The sequence below is a fragment of the Eumetopias jubatus genome, unplaced genomic scaffold (assembly GCF_037043125.1).
Source record: "Eumetopias jubatus isolate StellerSeaLion01/CBP00866 unplaced genomic scaffold, mEumJub1_p1.0 scaffold_8, whole genome shotgun sequence".
In the NCBI taxonomy this organism is placed as follows: Eukaryota; Metazoa; Chordata; class Mammalia; order Carnivora; family Otariidae; genus Eumetopias; species Eumetopias jubatus.
In genome coordinates, this window is record NW_028274814.1 from 34708206 (window position 1) to 34729951 (window position 21746).

Sequence of the window (21746 nt, forward strand, 5' to 3'; positions counted from 1 at the left end):
ATAGGAAGCCTCAGCATGTTTGCTGCAGGAACTCCTACAGCTCATTGGTCTCACAAAGAGAAATAATGATTCTATAAAATTATCTGAAATAACTAGCCTATCACATGTCTTCCAGTATATCTGCCCTTCTTTCTCCTTCCCACCCCCCCAAATCCTTCAAATTAACAGCAGTCGTTTTTAGAACTGAGCCATTATTTTAGAAAACAGGATTAAAATAAATAAACGTTTGTATATATGTATGTGTATACATGTATGTATATTTATAATTTGAAGATAAAATGATTTAAAAATCTTGGCACATTCTGTCTCTTGACACCGACAAGAGGGAGGTCATATTCAGCCATTCTCACTCTTTCTAACAAACTCTGTCTCTAGTTTGTTTTCCATTACTTGGCCAGATGGGGCAATTGAAGAATGTCATTGGAATCATTAACTTAGTCACCACTTTGTTTTCACTTTTTGTTTGTTTGTTTAAAGATTTATTTATTTATTTCGGGGGGGAGAGAGAGAGAGAGCATGCGCACACACACGGCGGGGAGGGGCGGAGGGAGAGGATCTCAGGCCGACTCCAAGCTGAGCAGGGAGCCCAACACATGGCTTGATCTTATGACCTGAGATCATGACCTGAGCTGAAACCAAGAGTTGGATGCTTAACTCAGCTGAGCCACCCAGATGCCCCTGTTTTGACCTTTAAAAAAGTTTCAAAAGTGAGGGGCGCCTGGGTGGCTCAGTCGTTGGGCGTCTGCCTTCAGCTCAGGTCATGGTCCCGGGGTCCTGGGATCCAGCCCCGCATCAGGCTCCCTGCTCCGCGGGAAGCCTGCTTCTCCCTCTGCCACTCCCCCTGCTTGCGTTCCCTCTCTCGCTGTCTCTCTCTGTCAAATAAATAAATCTTTAAAACAAAAAAAGTTTCAAAAGTGAAAACAGAACTGTTATTTACCTAATCTTTCATTGAGCAAACATTTAGTGGTGGGGCTGTTTACTACCCTCTACTGATTGCCTGGCCCATCGTAGGTCTTAATAAATATTTGCTGGATGAAGGAATGGGAATAAAACTCTGGACCCTTTGCGTGGTGTTCCGAAGTTCTGAGGTCAAGATTGGGTGCAGGTGAGAGCCACAGTTGGGGCGGGGGGTCCTTGCTGAGCAGTAGCACGGCTCCAGTCAGATTCTGGGTCTCCTGAAGGTCAGGGTGACTCTGTGCTGTGTTGTAGTCCACCCGAATGTGGAGGGCGGTGCGGCTCCTCGCTTCAAGGAGGAGGAGCGGCGGGCTTGCATCACCATGCCTGACCGTCTGGAGAAGTAGCTGGCCGGGCACGTGGCCGGTTTGCTTTGCCCGGAGTCGCCTGCAGAGATGCACTCCTGAGGCTCAGAGACACCAAGCATTTCCCTCCAGGTGATGTATCTCGTGTTACGACCAAGAACCATTTCTTGGACGCAACAGTCTTCCCTCATTCCCTGCCCTTAGTGAGACAAGACGTGGCCATAGGCCCAAAAGAGTGGTAGCAATGAGGCCATGTTGCCACAGACAGAAGGGTCCCAGGTCCACCTGCTTCCACTCCCTGAGCAGGTGGGTGCGTGTACGGATGTCACAGTCTCTTCTGCCTGAAGAAGAGCTCAGCACAGAGCTGGCTAACATGCCTTCAGCAGCTGGGCCAGAGGGAGAGTGCCTTCCAGGGTACTCCCTATACCTTATAAAGCCATCAGCTTAGAGGGACGTTAGGAAGTTTCCTGACAGCCGTGAAATTCCAAACATGGGAATGATTGCTTTGTTACATAAAGCATTCGTTCCAGCTTCAAAAGAAGAAATAGTCCTGACACCAGGAATGGAAAGCATCCTGCTAGGCTGGTCTGTTTACCCTGAATGATCCCAGTGTGGAGGTAGCTCATGGCATGCGGTCCACTCTGGGGCACGTCCGGTCACCTGGAGATCCCATGGCTGTCCGTGCTTTCCCATCTCGGTCAGGCGTCACAGGGCGGGTGGCTCTGCACAGATCCCCAGGGGGCCCGAGTTTACGGAGTGAGGTCCAGTCGGACAGACAGGGGCCCTGCGGTGTCCACTTCAGTCTGGCATTTGCTTGACCTTCCCTTTTCTAGGACTTGAGGTTTGCCTGGAAGTCTGGGCTATGGTATGAATAAGAGGATGCCTCCTTTGGGGAACAGGAGAGTGATCTCAGCGTTACTCAGCTGTGTATTGGTGGTTTTGATTCACTTGGGTTTTCATTTTTTAAATTTAAGACTTGTCTGCAAATCTTTTCTCTTTGTAACAGAACACATGAATTTAATGTCTCCTGCTGAATTTTAAGTCTTAAAGAGCTTCTTTAAGGATAATAATTTAAATACTTTTGATAAAGTGGAAAGTATTTCAAAAGATCACTTTTATTTTCTCCTCACTGAAGAGAGATGATTTCTGCACTTTTCTGTCCTGTGTCCTTACTCCTGAAATGAAAGGGTGTTAGGTGGACAGGTGTCTCGAGCTCAGAAGCATGGAAATACACCATTTGGGTTGTATGTGGCAAATACTCGAGCACGGGGTCCTGTGGTTGGTGTCCCGGGACATTAACATGGTCTTTCGCTTCTGCGGTGAGCGAGCATTCACCAACCTGCTGTCAGCTGCGGGACGGTCCTTGGGGCACCACGGATGTTAAATCAACTCTCGCTTAGACACGTGACGGGGAGGATGGCTCCTCTCAGACAGCCTTGTGCCTCAGATTTACAGTTTTACCCTGAAGGCTGTGTGCTCATTGCAGATCCGGGGTGATCCTGGATCAGTCCTTCAGCCTGAACTGATGGAAGATGATGGAGAACCCGTGTTGTCATGGTGACATGGTGGCGCTGACCGTAGGTCAGCCTGGGGCGGAGCCCAGGGAGCGGTCCCGGAGGGCAGACTTGTGTGTACAGCCAGCCCTTGGGTCCATCCTGTGTGTGCCTTCATCTTTTTTCCTTCTGCCCACCATCTTTCTTCCATGTATCAATCATTGACCTACTCTTGCTTTCTCAACCTACCTGCACAAAAATCTTCACTGCATGCTTCAGAACGAAGGGCCAAGGAAGAGCCCCCGGCTAGAAAGTCTGCTTATATAAATTTGCAGAGAGAGGTCATTACCACTAATCCGTGGGGCTGCTGTCTACCAGATGCTCAAGTAGCTGCAGAGTTGCAAATAATGGACTTTCTCCACGCAAGAGAAGAGTAGCAAGGGCATTTTCAGCTGTGATGCTTTGGGTGCCCAAATGACCCTGGCCCCTTGCCACAGGCACTGGATCGTCTTGGGGAGCACGCACTCCAGCTGTTGTCCCAGACACGTTAATAACGGGATCATGGAGGATTCCCCTCCAGTGACCCTCTGTTTGCCCTGCGGATGCACGCGGCTCCGGCAGGCTGGTTACTGGAGTCGCTGTGACATGCGTGCTCAGTGCAGGCTTGTGAACCAGCGGGACTGGGGCTCGGCTCTGCAGGACGCTGGCCCGTGAAGGCTTCACGCCCTGGGTTTGAGGCTAAGCCACTCGAATATGTGACAAACTGTAAGCAGCCGTCCAGGCCTCGTGAGGAAAGCCCAGCCATGGCTGGAGCCCAAGGCTGGGAGGGCCCTGACGCGGGGGGCATGTCCTGGGCAGGTGGCGGGGTCACCAACCACATCCACGTCTGCGGGGTGTAAGGTTCCAGGTGTGGCTTTGATGGGAAGTCATTTGAGATTTGGTCAGTGTGTTTTCTTCGTAGATCTGGGGCCCTGGGCGAGAAACATGAGCACGATTGGTGTCTGTTTCTTACCTGTGAAACCTGTTGTCACAGGACTAAAGGTATTCAGGGTCATGAGACAGTGGCTGGGAAGCTTGTGTGGGCGCTGTGGTCCAGGTTGTGGTGCACACAAGGGAACGCAGCTATGTGCCCGGCAAGCCTCCTTTGCAAAAAGAGTCCTCAAACTGCATTTGTAGTTGGCAACCCCTGATTTAGATGACGTTACCGATTAAAAAGTGTCTGTCTTTCCACACTTGTGGGTTTTAAGAGCTGTTAGCAACCTGGGGTCTCTGAGAGTGGTATCTGGAAATCCCCTGTGAGCCGGTTGCTTCTGAGCATGGTTTCATAGTGGGGCCAACATGACTCGCCCGCTCGGAAGCAGGGACTCCTCCCGCTGCCAAGCCCTTTCCGCGTGGGGCCGGGAACTGTGTGGACGTGCCTTTGCGGGACTGACACTGACCTCTTCCGATTCCACGGACAGTCCTGGTTTCACCAGGAAAGGGCTTGTTTTCCTGAGGCCTCAGGTCTTAATAATTGGAGCTTCCTGAAATAAGACAGTAAAAACCGAGTTTCCTTTGAGGTTGTCCTATGCCGAAAGTTAAGTGAGGACCTCCTCCTCCCATACTTACATGTTCCTCTGGGACTTTTTTAAAGATTTTATTTGAGAGAGAGAGCAAGAGAGTGCATAGAGGGACAGTGAGAGGGAGAAGCAGGCTCCCCCCTGAGAGGGGAGCCCGACTCGAGGCTTGATCCCAGGACCCCGGGATCATGACCTGAGCTGAAGGCAGACGCTTCACCAACTGAGCCAGCCAGGTGCTCCTGCAAATATATTTCTATTCTTTATTTATTCATTCATTCAAAGTAATCTCTACGTCCAACATGGGGCTCAAACTCTAAGAGTCGCATAATCTACTGACTGAGCCAGCCAGGTGCCCCATCTGAGACATTTTTAAAACATGAGCTGAATTTTGGGTGCAGCGCAAACCATGAAAGGTGCTGGCTTACCCAGGCTGGGACTCGGGCCTGGAATTGTGCAGAGCTGCCGGGAGGACGGGGGATGGCCGGGGAAGGGGGCCGCTCAGGACCGCTGTGGCCCCACGGTCCGCCCTCTCCTGTGTGCCCCTCTGCCCGGCCCTGATGTCCCGGCCCCTCCCTTGCGGGGAGCAGACAGGCTCTGAATTGGGGAAATGCGGCCCTGAGCTGCGGAGGGTGAAGGAGCAGGAAATGAACTGGTTCCTCCCTGGCACTGTGCTCAGAGAGCAGTGGGGAGAGCCTATGGAGTGAGAGGCAGGGAGCCCATGGGGAGCTGCTTCTTGGGGTCCGTGGGGCTGGGAGAAGCCTCCTGCGTCTACTGCCGTGTCCTCTAAGGGTAGAGGGTTCCTCCCTCTGAGCAGGACTGGGAGCTTCGCTGTCCCCTGCGCTCAGGCAGGCTGATGTGAAGCAGCCTGGGGGGCCTGTCCACCTCTGACCCCTGACCCCGCCTCCCCCGCGTGGTCCCCCCTAGCCACACCACTTCCCTATCGTGGTGGTGTTTCTTCTGCAGGTTGGTTTTATGCTGTTTCCTCAAAGATGTTTTCTTGTCTTTAACGTGACAAGAGGTGTACTGGTCGTGGGCAGGAATCAGAAGGTGTGACCCGTGACCAACACTTCTTAGCCAGTGTCCTAATTCGCTAACTTACTCCTTTTTCCTGAAATTGCAAACACGCTCCAGAGTGTGTGTGCACATGGGGTTTTTGGTTATTGAGATTTTAGGCACCTTTTTAAAATAGGGAATTTGAGAGGTGCCTGACTGGCTCAGTTGGTTAAGCATCTGCCTTCGGCTCAGGTTATGATCCCAGGGTCCTGGGATCGAGCCCACATTGGGCTCCCTGCTCAGTGGGGAGTCTGCTTCTCTCTCTGACCCCCCCATCTTGTTCGTGCTCTCTCTCTTGCTCACTCTATCTCAAATAAATAAATAAAATCTTTAAAAATAAATAAATAAAATGGGGGATTGGATGGAGCATGTCCAAAAGCAGCCAAGCGGCCTCGGTGCTGAGGGTGGGTGTGGGCCCAGCTGTAGTGCGTGTTCACCGGAGGGTGAACGGACGTTTTCCACAGACTTCTGTTGTTTAAAACAAGGTATGCGTTTCATGGGGCACACACGACTCACAGTGGGAGCTGTGAGTTTGTTGGGTCAGTCAGCAAACACTCAGGGTGCTTTATGGTTTGCTCAAATTTAGTGAGCGTATGTCATCAGAAAAAGCAAATTCACCAATCTGCTGTATTTTTATTAAAACTTGACTGTTTAGCTCTTCTGGGAATGATGGTTTGATCAGAATATTGGGGGGAAAAACACTACAAAATATTCAAGAGCAAAACCAGCATTTTGTGTGTATTAGCACTTAAAATTAGAAAAGGCTGTTGTGTGTTCCATGGGTTGCTTTGTCCTAGGTACTGAGCACTTGGGGAAAATGTCAGTGTGTATACGCCTTGCTTTTCTGCGTGTGAACCTCTGGCTTTAACATTTCCATTTTTGCTTTAAGGATGAGCACCTTGCTCACATACTTTGGATTTCTGTAGTTCCCACATTCTCTTGCTTTATTTCATGTTTCATTTGGTCTGAGTCACTCATTTTCAGAAACACCCGAGCAGTTTGGTGTCCTTGGGACTGCCCAGCGGGGTTGGTCAGTGGAGGAAGATGCTGATCAGCAGCGGTTTGGGTGGCTGTCCCCAGCGTCGATCCCTGCAGTGTCCCTTCGGCTAAGCTAGTGAGAGCCATGCAGACTGGAAGGCTTTCTGCTCAGCTGGTGTGAACAAGATCACAGACTAATTCTGGGTCCTGTGAGGGCTGAGACCCCCGCAGGGAGGGGCTGGGACAAGCAGGAGCCTACCAAGGATTTTTATGTAACTTAAATGACTATTTGAGGGCAGGGGAGGGCCAAGGTGAATGACGAGGTCCTTCATTCTTTAAATTATAATTAAAAGGCAAACAGAAGATACAAAAGATGTAACTTGCGGCATCTTACAATCTGAAGAGCGACCCACTTGTCACTGAGGCCATTCTGAATGTCTCTTTCCTTCTCTTCCAGGTGACATCACCCAAAAAGGGTATGAAAAGAAGAGGTCAAAACTCATCGGAGCCTACCTGCCCCAGCCTCCGAGTACGTACCCTCCATGAGTACATAAAGCATCTGATTTTAAGAGTTCAGTGTAACATGCAAGAGAAACCGCTGAGTGCAAACCCTTTCTCACGGCCAGTCTGCACAAAGGTCACACTTCTGATGTGGCGCTGGCCACATCAGGACTCCTCTGTGATTGCACATGTTTTGTGGACCCAGGAGGCACATGGACTCTTCTGTAAATGCGCCTAGCTTAATAGGTATTTCATCTACAGAAGGCAAGAATACCTTGATTACTCTAAAATGCTTATTATAAACAAATATGATATGAGAGCACTTAAGATGTAAACATGACTTTTGGTTTAGTGAATTAAAAATTATTGCCATTGACTCTAGTTTAAATTAACCCAAGGTTTTTGTTGCTGTCATATGAGGGGGCAGATCTAGAACCTAGAGTACCCCACGTGGGGCTATGACTTGGTAAAGGTTGGTTGTGTTCTGAAACGTGATCATAAAATGCTGTGGATTCTTCCCTGAAGTACAAAGTCTGTCTCATTCAAGTGTTTCCTGGGTGCAGGTTTGTAGAATCTCTGTGCACTTGACCTGCGTTCTGCACATTTCAGGAGAAAACATGCTCCCAGGCTGGAGTTGTGGCCCTTTAGTTCTGATTGAAGCGTAGTTCAATTGGAGATGACCCTGAGAATCTGCTAGGTTTTAGGAATGGATTAAATCTGACCCAAGTCCTCAATGAAGAAGGAAAGCAACCTAAATTTTACAGGTGCTTCCTGAACTCTATAGTTTCCACTGTGGAAACGACTTGTTTCAAGCCCAGCTCAGGAGTTTCTGGTAGAGAGGTTTACGTCTGCAGGTGCGCACGGCGCACAGACCCGCTCTGTCCCTCTGCCCTCCTGTGACACCCCTAGCTAGTGTTCCGTTAGCACGGTGTGGGGTGGTTCGCACGGCTCACAATCCAGGGAACTGAATTTGTGTGTGGAGTTTCTGTTGTGCTTGTAGTTTTGTTTTTGATTTTGTGTATTTTTCTTTCTTTGCTTGATATTTGAGAAAGTTAAGGTGAAAGTGGACCTGTTGTGTTGGCCTGACTTAGCCGTTGGACTGGATTTCCCTTTTGCCTGGCTTCTGGAAGGAAGCAGCTCTGTTCTATTTGGTGAATTTAAAGTGAGTCCGATTTTTGGCTGGCGGACACCCACGTGTGGAAGGCTTTCAGAGCAGATGTGGGCAGATGACCAGACGGTCTTCCAGCAGGACTGCCAGGCTGATGGCAGACTCCGTGGCGGTCCGTGTGATTCCTTCCTGCAGGGACTGCCCCCACGTCTCTGAGGAGGGCTGCAGGGGCGGACTGTAGGCTCCTGACATTGTGGGCTTTTAGTTTCTGGGACCGAACAAACAGAAGTGAAACAGAAACAGGTCTGTGCGTCCCCGGGAGACGCTGTTGAGCCGCAACGGTGCGGAGGATGCGGCTGACCGTGCTGGCTGGGCGTTGAGGGTGGCCCCGTGTCGCGTGGTCCTTTGGTGTTCTTTGTGCTGTTCTGCATGGGGGCGGCAGCTCTGCTCAGTGCTGTAACAAATTTAAAAAAAAAACAAAAACCGAAAGTTTGCATTAATTAGTTTTTCTCAACTTGTTACAGCAGCGAACGGAGCTGCCGTGGTCCGGTGTAGACTGCAGCACAGTGAAGGAGCCCCAGGAAGAGCGCTGCACTCCGGCAACATCGGGGTGTGTGACATCCGAGAAGCCGCGGTCAGAGAGCGGGCGGCCAGCACCGCGGGGAACCGGCCGCTGTTTTACTTTCGCTTCGGTGAGCGCCCTCCACTGAGAGAGACCCCGCGCAGGGCCGGAGGCCGACCCCCCACACCTGCCGTGCCGTGAACTCCCCGTGTGGGCGACGTTGGCGGGTTTTCCCACACAGCTGCGTGCAGGTGCAGGCGGGGTTCCGGGCGAGCCCCATCCTCCCAACGGGCTCACAGGACTCACCGGAGGCCACGTGTCCAGTCCCCGCACCCCGACTGTCCCGCTGCCTCGGGGCCCAGTCTTTTCTCTGAAGATCTATTACTGGGTGTTGTACAACCCTATTTTCACAGTTGGGGCACCACTTAGAAACACTTGAGAAAGAAGAGTGCATGACAAACCCTAAAATTCTTGTTGCAATGGTTGGTCTTCCGCTACCGTGGGGGTCTGGTCTCCTCAAGGGAGTGTTGGGCCGCCCTGGCCCTGAGCTCTGCTAGGGAGCGAGGTCCACACAGCAGCATGATCCTGTTTCCAAAGGGAAGTAGAGAAATCGAGCCAGTGATCGTACAGTGTATTCTCAGAGGTGATGGGCCTATTCGGAGACTACAGTTACTTTCGTGGGCAATCTTTTAAATATGAGAAGCTCAAAGAATGAGTTCAACACATCTTTCAGTACAAGAAAGTGAGCGTTGGTACGCTTTAGGTCTATCTTTAGGAATTTATCCCAAAGAAAGGCCATTATTTGAAAATCATGAGGAAATAAAGAGAGATGTTTAATGTTGCATTGGCCTTAGGGTGTCAGACGAGGCCTCTGCTGGGGCTCCAGTCCCTCTTCTCTGGGCCCCTGCTGGGGAGGGGCAGGTGGGTGAGGGGCCAGTGGAGTCGGGCGTGAGCCGCGGGGTCCGCTTCACAGTTCGCAGGAGCCTCCCGCACCTGACTGAGACGTGAGGAGGACGCAGCCTGCTTGGGGAAGCTGCTCTGGGGGCCTTGTGTCCCGCCCCCTCCCCAAGCCCCCTGGGAAGGGAAGGCGGGTTCCCCACGGTTCTAGACTCAGGAGAGCAGATTCCAGCCAGTTTTGCAGTTTTCACTGCTAGTCATTATTTCTGAGAAATCGTGTGAACCGCCATTCATTCTGTAGAATGAAGTAGCACGAGAGCAGAGGGTTCTGAGTCCAAGCTTGCTTTCTTGACGCGCCCAGTCTGAGAAGTGACGCTTTTGGGCTAGGATCTCACGAGAAGCGTCTCGTGTGTGGTCAGTCACCTTATCCTGCCGAGCATGTTCCTGTAAGGGCATTTGTGTTTTGTGAACCTTTTTTTTTTTTTCAACATTATTTGTCAGAGAAAATATTAACACTTCTAGAAAGTATTACAAAAACATTTCTAAGATGTCGTTTGGGACACACAGTTCTGAATTAGAGTGGCTTGTCTGGACATTTGTGAGCACTTGGGTCGGAGTCCTAGGTGTTAGTCCATCCCAGGGAACGTGCTCCGGAAGCAGTCTGTCTCCTGGTTTTCCTCTCTGGATACCTGGTGGTACCAGGTTCCCCAGAAGATATGTTGTCTTTGGGGAGTGCAATGTTGAGTGCTTCCCTAAATCTAGAGGAGAAAAACTGTGCTGGGAGCTAGAAAAGAAAGAAGGAGTCAGGAAAATACACTAAAAATCATTTTCAAGGAGAAAATATTACTTAAGACTGACCCATTGGGTCTTGGTCCTAGTGTCTCTTTCAGTAATCCCCAAACCTGATAAAACTTTAAAAACAGAAACAAACCCACTCACTGCCAGTCTCTGTGGGCACATCTGAGCACGAGAGCTGGCTTCGACAACCGAGTCCCTGCTGCTCCTGGGACGAGGCCATGCCGCCAAATTCCACTGTTACCTAAATAGCGAGAGTTCCCTGGACCAGAGTCCCTGTTTCTCACAGCGCATATGTTAGGGGATTGACTTTGCCTGTGACTCTGTGCGTGTTTCTCCGTGGAGGGTGGTTTCTGTAGGGCCGGTCTCATGTATGCCTATCTTGCTTTTCCGTCAACGGCCAGGTGGTGTTGTGTTCAAGGATTTCCCATGACTGTATAGTTACAGAAATCTTGGTGGATTCCACTCATGAGACCAGAGGGCAAGTCTGTCTGCTCTCTTCCTGCTCCCTGGGAATTGGCCGTGGGATGCGCGTGAACAGCCTCCTCGGCGGAAGGACCTCTCTTGGTGAGGGCGAATTGACCATGTTCGTTCCTGCTGAAGGACGCCAAGGGCTCCGCGCAGAGCATAGCCGAGTCTGCGTCAGAAGGTTTTGCACACAGAAGCCCTGGCCCCTCTTCAGCATCGCAGGCCCTCCTGCTGCTGGACGGTCCCGTGCTCCATTTCCAAGGGTGACACCTGCTTGCCCTCTCTCTGCACCAGCGCGTGGTTCGAAGCCCGGCTCCAGCGTCACTTCTGCAAGGGTCCCTGGGGTTAGGACAGGCCCTCTGGTCCCGCTCCTCACAACTTCCCACTTCTCCCCAAGGAGGTAGGCGCTTCCAGATATTTGCGGAAGGATGAACCAGTAACCGTCTGCACGTTACAGACCGGCTGCTAGGGTGTGGATGCCCTGTCAAATCCCTGCTGGTGGCAGGTAGGGCCCTGCCCTGCGTCCTCCTGGCCACAGCCCCCACGTGGGCACCAGGCCAGTGTGTCCAGCAGGTGCTGGTGCTCACGGGCTCTGGTGGAGTAGGGAGCACTCAGAGCCGGCCCCGCCGAGGGCCGAGCCATCATGTCCGCGCGGTGCTCAGCTCTGTGTCATGCCCCGAGCATCCAGGCAGACGGACCCCTTGGTGCTGGAGTCATCTCCAACGTGAGCACAGCTTTGTTTTGATTTCCGATCTGGATACTTGTAGATGGTGACACATAGTGCTCCTCACTGTTCCTGTATCTGAGAGGTTAAAGGAGAACACGATTTGGGGCCTCTGCACATTCTAGTCAACTGAATTGTATTTTATGATCATTAATCCTGGATTTTAGCTCCGCATCCCCTGGTGTTCGGTGCTCTAACTGCAGACACACTGTCCTGAAGTCGTTTTACCTGGGACAGGTGGGTACAGAGGCGGCAGCATCTGAAGCCCAGCTGCCAAGGCTCCTGCTGGGTCCCCAGGTTTGTGAAGGAGTCTCCTGCAAGGGACAGAGTTCAGAGCTTGTGAATTGTGCCCTTCCTGGTCTCCTGGATGATGAGGCATGTTCTTGGCTTGTGTTTAAGGGTGCAGACTGCAGTCAGGTGCCGTTTGAGACTCAGAGAAGAAAGTGTGCGGGTGCTGTGGCCTCCTGAGCTGCCGCTGGCCGGGTCTCTGCTCCTCCGGTGCCCGCTGCACACCGCGTCCATGTCTTCATTCTGCAGCAGGAGTTAGGGTCTCCCAGAGTGCAGTCCTGGGCCCGGAAGCCACGTTAGCCCATCCCCACCAGGGCTTGAGGGACAGGTTCCTTGGGGACCACCCCCACTGAGGGGTCACGCCATGCTGTCTGTTCATGACGGACGGGGTGTCAGGTGCAAGCTTAAACCCCAGAAGAGAAAACGGGTCTTTAAATCAGGTTGCCGGTCTGTGACTTGGTGTGAATCCTTTCCAGATGGACTTGCTGTGGGAGCTGAGCCTTCCTCAGCGAGAGGTGAAACACCCCTGTCCTAGGTGAGCCACCCACGGTCATGATCTCGGTACACAGTTTGCTCCTCTCATTGGCTGAGCTCTTGTTCTAGCACACGCAGCTGTGGGTTTGGTCAGATGGATTTCCCGTTATTCTTAGTGGTGTCCTACCAGCCGAGTTCCTGCTTCCCCATACCGGGGGTGATGGGAGCCGAGAAGCCTCCTCCTGTGCAAGCTTCTGCAGCCTGAGCAGAGCCGGTAGTGGGGTCTGAGTGTCCACCTGGGCAGCAAGAAAGACGTCTGCTTTGGAACTGGCTCGTGTGGACATCTGAAAAACGCAGACATTTGCAGCCCCGCTCCTGACCTCGTGCACTCATTCCCTTCTGAGCTTCTGTTGTTACTCGGTGAGGAAAGAGCGAGCATTGGTGCACGTCAAGCTCTCTAAAGTTCCAGATCTTCTGCACTTTTCCACAAAATGAGTCTCTAATCAAACTACAGTATATCGACAGGACTATGGTTAGCAAATTCACACTGATTTTCAGCAAGAACTTCGGTTATGAGAGGCAGAAACAAGAATCAGGCTGACGGTTGGGGCAGCTGTGGAGGTGATGGAATTTCTTTCTGTGCTGTGTTCTCATCTGAGTCCATACAGAGCAAACGTAGTAAGTTTCTCATCTTACGTAACGACGGTACTGCGTATCTTCTGCAAAGGCTTGATTGCACTTATTTTAGAAGTAAGTGCCGCTATGTGAGAGTTAATTAGGTACTAGAGGAGAAGGGGACAATTCAGAAATCGTTTTTGTGTAGACTTGAAACATGGAAGAGCCCTCCGCAATTTCACCAGGTTCCTGAAGCTGGATCCACGTGTGTAGGAGCCCCAGGGAGGCTGTGAGTCCTGCTGGACCCTGGGATCCACGGGCGCTGAACGCGACAGGGGACAGGGCCAGAGAGGCTTGGGTTCCAGCAAGGGCCCGAGGGGACGTCACTCCGTGTGACTGTGTCCGTGTCTACTCCCCAACGTACACGGAAGCTGAGGGAGCACCTGAGACATTTGCCCAGTTCCACGCGGACTAAGAATAAGACCAGAAATTGGATCAAGGTCTTCTAGTTTTGAATCCCATATGCATTTTTACTGAAGTCATCTTCCACAAATCCTTCGTGATCTCTTGAAACTATGTGGAAAACCACAACGTTCTCATGTATTTCCCTTGCTTCTGAATTTAGAAGTCTTGATGTTTTCTAGAACATTTGATACCCGGATGAGCCAGGGTGGTCTACACGGCAGGTGTCCTGGCCCGAAGCACACAGCATGTCAGAGCCACAGAGCCCCTGTGGCCACATTCCTGGGTGTATGTGAGGACTGTCATGGTTTCCAGTGTCTGGTACTGGAATTGGTGGGGTGGTCAGGGGACAGCACTGTGTTGTTAGGGATTTCCTTTGCAGAGTCCTTTCTTCGTCATGTGTTGGAAGCAGTTGGAACGGACTCGCGTGTGGCTGTCCAAGGACGTCTCTGGCAGAGGGCCGGGGTCCTGGGCTTGGTTACTGTCTCCCTGCCTGGCCACCTTCCTCTTTCCTCTTGGGCTCCTCGGGTTCCTTCCTCTTGAGCCCCTTTGTGGTTCTCGAGGGAAAGAGAACTCTCACTGAAGGCCATGTTTGAACTGACGCCTGGCGGGAGCCTCGCAAGGCCCAGCGCACGCTGTGAAGACCGGCCGTGTTGGTTCAGGAGCCCTCCCCGAGCTCCTCCTGTGGGCCGGGGCGGTGTTGCCTGGGGAGGGGATGAGCAGACAGACGTCCCGGCTCCCGGGTGAGAATCCGAGGAACACGTCGTTGTCCGCCGACCTCACAGCTGTTAGCTGCCCCGACTTCGTTCCTGGGCAGCAGTCTGTCCTGGGAAGGTCACTGGGGGACGAGTCATTTGGCAGTGAGATCACGAGGCTGCTTCTCTTCCAGGGACCAGGTAGACTTGCCCGTGTGACAGTGTCACTGCCCCAGCATGCAGAGCCCAGCAGCCCATGACCTCTGCCCCGAGGACCGAGCCCCCAGCGCACCTGGGAGACCCGGGAGGGAGCGCCCATCTCAAGGGAAGGGGCAGCTACCCGTAAACATTCAGATGCTACTTAGAATGGCAGGGCTGTGTACAGACGGGAAACTGAGGCTCAGGGTAGCCGGGCTCGAGAGCACGACGTGTCCCTGGTGCCCTGTCCCTCCATTCACGTGGGACCCGAAGCTGCGTCTCTGCCATGTGGTGCTTCGTAAGTGTGGGACGGAGGGCCACGCTCCGTCCCTGCCATGTGTTTGCCTAAGAAGGATTAATCTTTGCCCACTGGCTTTGTGTGGTTTTGGAGGGCTCCTCACCTCCCTCAAGACCCCTGGCCTTCTAGTGTCCTCGCTCAGACCCGGTCCCCACATTCTGTTGCCCGTGTTCCAGGGGTCCCAAGAGCTGGTTTTCAGTCATGGCAGGAGCCTGGGGCCTCGGCGTCCTGCATCCTGAGCTCTGTGTGTTCTAGTAAAGATGCGTGTGCACGTGCTACCTTAAACACGACAGAAGGACCCCTCATTGCCTCGGGGTCCCCCTGTGCGGACAGGTGGGAAATTCTAATCTGGAGTTGCTGCATATTTGATGGAGGGCTTTTCCTTGTCAGAACATACTTTAAGCTACTTCAGGTTTCATTCACAGTGAGGGCAGATAAAAATTAATGACAGAAATGTGCACACCAATATTTTAGCTTTTTAAAATGCCCTGTTGCCAGTGAGCTGTTGAAGGTATTCTCCTTCTGTTAGTTAACCATTTCTCTTAAAACTTGTGTTGTAAGCTGTGTACTTCAGCCTATGAAGGTAAATGTCCAGTGTTTGTGTGCAAAATTGGCTGAGGACCGGCGGCAGGTCCCTGGTCTGTGCGCCACGCCTGTGTTTCCCAGAGGTGCACGGCCACAGGGGACCCAGGAGGGGTTAAGGTTAATGGAATTCCCGAGGTCTGTAGTAGGACTGAGGTGGAAGCCAGACTTAGCTGTATGTATAAATCTGCTAGACCTTGGCAGCTTGAACGTGCACATTTAGCTCTGCTTCTTCCCAGAACCGCACCAAGATGCGTCTGTGAGTGGGTGAAGTGTCAGTGCACAGGACGGACGGCTGGGAGAGACAGTGGCAAGTTTTTGTGGTATTGGGGTCGATGATGGGGGTGCCACATGTCGCAGGTGGTGCCACTCTCACGGGCACCGGAGGGAGACGATGAGGCTTGGCATCAAGGAAGCAGGCAACCCACGTCTTCCCCACTCCCCAGAGATGTTTGTTCTCTGGAGAAATGGACCTGAAAACCTCGGGATTTGGGTTACAAGGCACTGAATCCGAGCATGTGCCCCAGAGAGTGAGAAAAGCTCCAGCCCCGAATGATTCACAGGAGACCGGAGGTCTCTTCTGCAGGTAAATGCAGCAGCTCAGGTAAAACATCTGCTTGCTGGCGGTAGGTCTGGTGATAACCCCGCCACAGGAGGAAGACAGACTCGCAGCTCCTTCGGTGGGAGTAAAGAAAAAATTGTGAAAGTTGACAGGGGAGAAAAGAAAACAATAAACAGATTTTTCATGAACAGTATACCATCAGAATGACATTTGACTTCTCACCAGTAATTGGCATGAGAAGCCATGAATGCATGTAACTTTCAAATAAATAGATTTATACACATTTCCCAAACTTCAAATTTATCTGTAATTTTGCTTAGATGTCTGGGCAAAAGCCAAGTTCCAGGAGGAAGGGATGCTCTGTGGTGATTATACAGCAGGTCTGGACCAGCCAGCCCGGATTAGAGCAGGAGGGGATCCACGAGGAGGGTCTTCAGGGAAAAAGAATACCGAACTAGAAGACTGTCCCCAAGTTGTTGGTGATTGCCCATGGGGGAGAAAGTGTTGGAAAGGGTTTCGGTTCTGTTGGGATATTTTGAAGGAATTAGCAAGAGGTCCATTGAAAACCAAGATGATGGAACCAAAAGATTGAAATATTAACCCAGGAATAATAAAAAAGTCTAAGATAGAAGGGTGTTCACAGCACACTACTGACTCATGATCTAACTATGGTGCAGTGAGGGTCACACTTCTGTAAAGAAGTCATGTGTTGTCTAAAACGGGCAATGAAAAGGGATCATAAGCTCATGTTTACAAACACGATTATAAACACCAAATGACCACCACTTGTCATTATGACTTAATAGTACTCCTTGATTTCATAAATTCTGTGCATCTGTTTGATGAAATACAGTAGTTTTTTTTAAAGATCATTTGCAGACTATAACTGGACAGGGTTTGGCAGCTGTGAGCTGCTGTGTCATCAAGAAGTTTAATGATGTATGTTGGTGTACCTGCTGGATGGAGCGCTTGCAGGAGCTCGCTGCGTGACTGTGGCATGGCTGTCTCCTGCACAATTCTAATGCAGTTAACCAAATGCAGTTAATCTGCAGTTAGCTAACCTATTGTGTCATTAACCACAAACATGTCAGCAGGAGCTGAGGTGCGGCGGGTGCCTGGCTGGCTCAGTCAGTGGAGCGGGCAACTGTTGATCTCAGGGTCGTGAGTTCAAGCCTCACACTGAGCATGGAGCCTGCTTAAAAAAAAAGAACTGAGGTGTAGAAATCACTAGCACAAGAGAAATACTACACCCCTGATATAAATAACCCTCATGGGGCCATCACAGAAAACCTAAACAGTTTCTGTTAAAATAGCCATCACTGGTTTACTTTCTCTACCAAGTATTGCTGGTCCTTTTCTGAAGACTCAGCAGTTAATGTTTGATGCCCAGTGCTCTGAATTTCTTTACTTCTGCACTGTAATGATGAAACCTTTCCTGCTGTACTTAGTTTTATAGAGATGGTGCTTCCTGCTGCTTGAGTTCCCAAGTGTAATCGGTATTGTGATCGCCAGATCTAGGTCAGCTTTTGACAAATACCTGTCAAATTAGTTTTATCTGACCATTTCATCCTTTCAGGTAATTCGTCATGGCCATATGGAAATAGAAATTTTTTAGTTATTTCACATCAAGGGGAGTAAGATTTCAGAGTTAGAAATTTTGAATGAACAAAGATGAACATTTATGCACAGTCCTGGTTACCTGAATTGTAGCGTTAAGAGATCCTATAAGATTTATTGTAAAGGTAACCTTAATGGTAAACGTAATTTTAAATTTCTTCGAGAATGAACATAACCCTTTCTATGTTTGTTATATAAAGAAGATCATAACTTGATTCTTTGGGCTCCATTTTTCTTATGCCTGTTCTACATGTGTGTGATATAAGGGAGCCTGTGCTGGGGTCTCTAAAGGGTAGTGTTGGGCGTGAGTCTTCCCCTGCCTGGGACACTTCTCCCTTTCCTGTTCAGTGTCCATGACGTCCCCTGGCCCCGGTCCACGCCCTTGTGTGCTCTAGCTTGGCTACGGGCATGCGGTGAGTCAGGGCTTCATTCTACCAAATGATTTTACCAAATGAATGAACTCTGGCTGCCAAGTAAAGCCCTACCTTACTTTGCTGTTTCCCTTAACCCAGGGGTGGATCAAGCGTTGCCTCCCGAGCGCCGGGCTCCCGTCACTCCTGCTTCTTCCACTCGCTATCACCGCCGAAGGTCCTCAGGGTCACGAGATGAGCGTTATCGGTCAGGTAAGGCACCAAGGGGTCGTGAGGTCACTGATCTCCCAGTCTGTGATTGTGATGGTGAAGTGGACGGGCAGGTGCATGTCTGCAGCAGCTGCGTGGGTGTGAGGCAGGAGTGTGGTACGTTTGAATGTCCTTTGGTTGGTTGTGTGATCACAGGTAATGACATCCTGCCTCCTAAACAAATATACCCTCAGGGGTTCACATTAAAACTCAATAAACAGTAACTCTTTTCACATTTTTAAAGATAGTGTCTGCTATTTAGAACTTCGTAACAATTGAACAGTAATCTCTCATGAGCCAAATTTTGCTTTTTTTTAGGTGTTATTATTCAGCAGTTTGGTTTTACTTTGTATTTTCTTGGTTGCTAGTATAATTTTTCTCCTTCTCTTTTAAGCCCAGGATTTCTGTTTTTCAAGTAGTTTTTAAAAAAGAAAATCCTTAAACTTTCCTGTGTTTTTTTCTTTCCTTGGTGTTTTATGGTGCTGTGTACAAGAACGCTGTCTTGGTACCTTTTTTCTATTGTAGTCATCACCCAGGTTTGGTTGGCTTAAATTTCTATCATTAATTTCATTCCATTAATTTCTCTCATCAGAACACTTGTGATTAATATTTTAATTACATTTTGAGAGATTTTTTCCAACATCTACATTAAAGTTGCTTTTTCCTGCTTCCCTAACTACAGTTTTTAAGGAAAATCATTAGTAAGTGTTGTTGCTGGGACTTCAGTTCAGGGTGGATGTGGATTGCTAATGATGACAAAAGATTAACACTTCACTTTATATTTTGCAGAGCACTTTCACAAGTACTATCCCACTTGGTTTTTACAACAAACAGGTGAAGTACTTACCGCTCCTTTGTGTTGCGGAAGAGGAAGCAGAGGCTGTGGGATGAGGCAGCTCAGGCAGTTGACACCAGGGCTGGGCGGATCGACCATGCTCTTGGTTCTGTTTCATGGCTCCTTCCATTAGTGGGGTGACAAGACAAACCCCCCACCCTTTCCAGTAAGGAGCTGTCTGCCTGACTTCCTGGCTGGGCTCCTTCCTAGGAGGGAGGGAGGGGTAGGGCAGACCTTACAGCATCAGGGTCGTCATCTGGGGAATGAGAGTGAAGGCTGAGTGCTGCCCCTGACCCCCCCACTCCCCCCCCAGATGCCTTGATGTGGGGACAGTGTGGGGATGGAATGAAGCAGGAGCTTGTTCTCAACTCCACCTTCTGTTTTCCAGAGATATTGGAGCACCCAGCATGTCTCAGGAGCCCATCCCCTTTCAGGTGTCTGAGAGGCCTCTTTCAAATAGTTAGGCGGGTAGAGGCATGCACACAGGTGCTGTCAACTTACTGTGAAATGCTTCAATTACCTCACTTGTCTGGATACTACCATGTTAGTATTTTATGTATGTACACACGTAGTCACACATACAGCAGATGCAAGTATAGACACATGTAGACATCCAGAATCACACATACCGTAGACACACAGGTAGTGACGCATGCAGACAGACACAAACTCACATGTACAGTAGACACACATGTAAACACACATCCATGCACACACAGCCCCCGTATGGTAGACACGCATGTGGATACACATGTGGACACAGACACATGCATGCAGATATATACAGAGGTGTGTAGGCACACATGTAGACCCAGAGACATGTAAACACACACATGTAGACACATACAGATACGTATGTGGACCTAGATACGTAGACATGCAGACACACAGGTAGACATGCACATGTAGACACACGTATGGACACCAACACACACAGATGTAGATGTGCAAATACATGTAGACACATGCAGACATGCAGGCACGCACATGTATGATCACCAGTATCTTCAGTTCTCACAGAAACCAGCCAGGTGATGTTTTTTCCATTTTATAGATGAGAAACAAAGTTCAGGAAGGTGTGTGGTTATTAATGATAACACAGTGAGTACCTCATCAAAACAGGATGCAAATCTAGCTTTGTCTGGCTCTATTATCTGACTTCTTACCACACAGAAGTTTGTAACTTGTGTCTTGTTCTAAGCTCTTTCTGTGTTAAATTTTTTTAAAATTTAGATGGAAACTAAGACCTAACACAGTCTGTTTCCTCCATTACCTGTCTTTCCTAATGATGAAGGGTGGGGCTGATAAACCCTGATGTTTTCCTGGCCTTTGCTAAGGCATATTTTCCAAAAACTCCTGGCTGTTTTAGGAGACAGGCCAGGGGCTGGTTGCCTCACCATTCTTCTTTTCAAGTTAAGTCTGAGAGCTGTTAACAAAGTAGGAAATGGTGCTGTCTTGGCCTCAGATGCATCTCCATTCGCACTTGCAGGCTGCCTCCCATCTTGGAGAGTGGAGGAGTAGATGTGGGAGAGAAGTGTGGGTGGAGGGTGGTGAAGGAGAGTACGAGAACCTGCAACAATGCCCTCTTAGAAGAAAATCACACCTGTCTCGGTCCAGCCCACCTGGAGCCCTACTTCAGAATCTCCGTTCGTGTCAGGTAGCATCCCCACAGGGCAGCAGACATGGGAACACCTGCTGCACTTGGAGTCTGTCTTTCCAGTGAGAACCCCAGACCTGGGGATGAGCTTGGAGCTCTGCCTGCTTTGGGTGAAGGAGCTCACAGTCCAAAGGAAGAGCCAGACCAGTGACCCAAACATGGGTTAGCTGGTGACACTCCTCTGCTCGTATTCCAGCAGTTTCTGCTGCTCTCGGAGTAAGATTCGCATCTACCATGTCCGTGGTCTGGCTTCCCATTTTTCCATGGTCTTGTCTTTCACATCGTCTCCTTTCTGCAACCACGCTGGTTTTCTGGATGTTTCTCAAGCACATAATTGCTCTGCGGCCTTTATGCTCTTGGCTGCTGCTGCCCAGAATGTTCTTCCCTCGGATACATACATTGCTTGTTACCATTCCATAGGTCTCTGCTCAAGGGTTACTCTTTTCGTGAGCCTTCTCTGACCACCCAGTTAAAATGGTACGACACAGTGTCACCTCGGACAATCCCTACACTTCCCCTCCTGATTCACTGATGTCCATTGCAGTTATCACCTCTGACACTGTCAGTCATCCATCTTCCTACCTACCTACCCATCATCTGTCCATCTACCTGTCATTTCGCTACCTACATCATCTGTACGCCTCTCTATCCATCTGCCTGTCTACCACAAGAACATGAAGCTCACAAAGACAAGGATCTTTTTGTTCATTCATGTATGCCAAAGATCTAAAATAGTGTGTCGTTAATATTTGTGGAAGGGAGGGAGGGAGGAGAAAAAGCATAGTACATTTGGGGGAAAGCAAGAAATTAGGTAGGATGGGTCAGATTTTAAGGTCTGTTGTGTACTATGCTTGGAAACTTAGACTTTATCCTGAAGATGTCAGGGTACCACTTGAAGATTTTAGGCAAAGGCACAAGAGGAGCACATTTAGGGTTTAGGGAGGACTTTGGTAGCATTGTGGCATGTGATTTACAGGCAGAGGAGTCAGAAAGATCCTGAGATTGATGCACATTTAGATGAGTCAGGATCAGTGAGATCTGACCTCCGTTTAAAAGGTAATAGCGGTAGGACCTTGAGGCTGAGTCAGCGTGGGGGTATGTGAGGGTGGGAACGCGTGGTGATTCCTGCATGTGTAGACCACGCGGCTGCATGGGTTATGGTCTCCAGCTCTGCTTTAGAGGATTAAGGTTTCCGTTTGTAGGTTAAAGATGGTGGAATTGGCCCTGCTGTTCACTTACCATGTAGGGAATACTATGAAAATGGTGTTCCATATAGACTATTTTCATTTCTAAAAATTCATACTCCTCTCAACTTTGAATAGGTAATGGCTACTTAATTTACATATCGGAGAAACCTATCCAGAGGCTCTTTGCATGTGCTTGTGAACCTCGATGGGGCTCTCATTTTCTAGGACCAACACCGTGCCTCCCCTGTGTCTTGGGGCA

The 21746-nt window shown here is 50.0% G+C and overlaps 1 protein-coding gene across 3 annotated transcripts in view; it reads left to right on the forward strand.

Moving 5' to 3' along the window:
* Nucleotides 1-21746, forward strand: part of DIP2C (DIP2 acetate--CoA ligase C (putative)) — a 402614-nt gene that overhangs the window by 197839 nt on the left and 183029 nt on the right. For 2 of the 3 annotated variants that reach the window (XR_015768806.1, XM_088025832.1), the window contains exons 2-4: nucleotides 6800-6871; nucleotides 8476-8643; nucleotides 17701-17811. Coding sequence is in view for 2 of the 3 variants with exons in the window: in XM_088025832.1 (XP_087881958.1) it covers nucleotides 6800-6871; nucleotides 8476-8643; nucleotides 17701-17811 (351 nt within the window). In the remaining variant the exon portion in view is untranslated. The remainder of the gene's footprint in view (nucleotides 1-6799; nucleotides 6872-8475; nucleotides 8644-17700; nucleotides 17812-21746) is intronic. The other variant, XM_088025833.1, reaches the window with a different exon arrangement.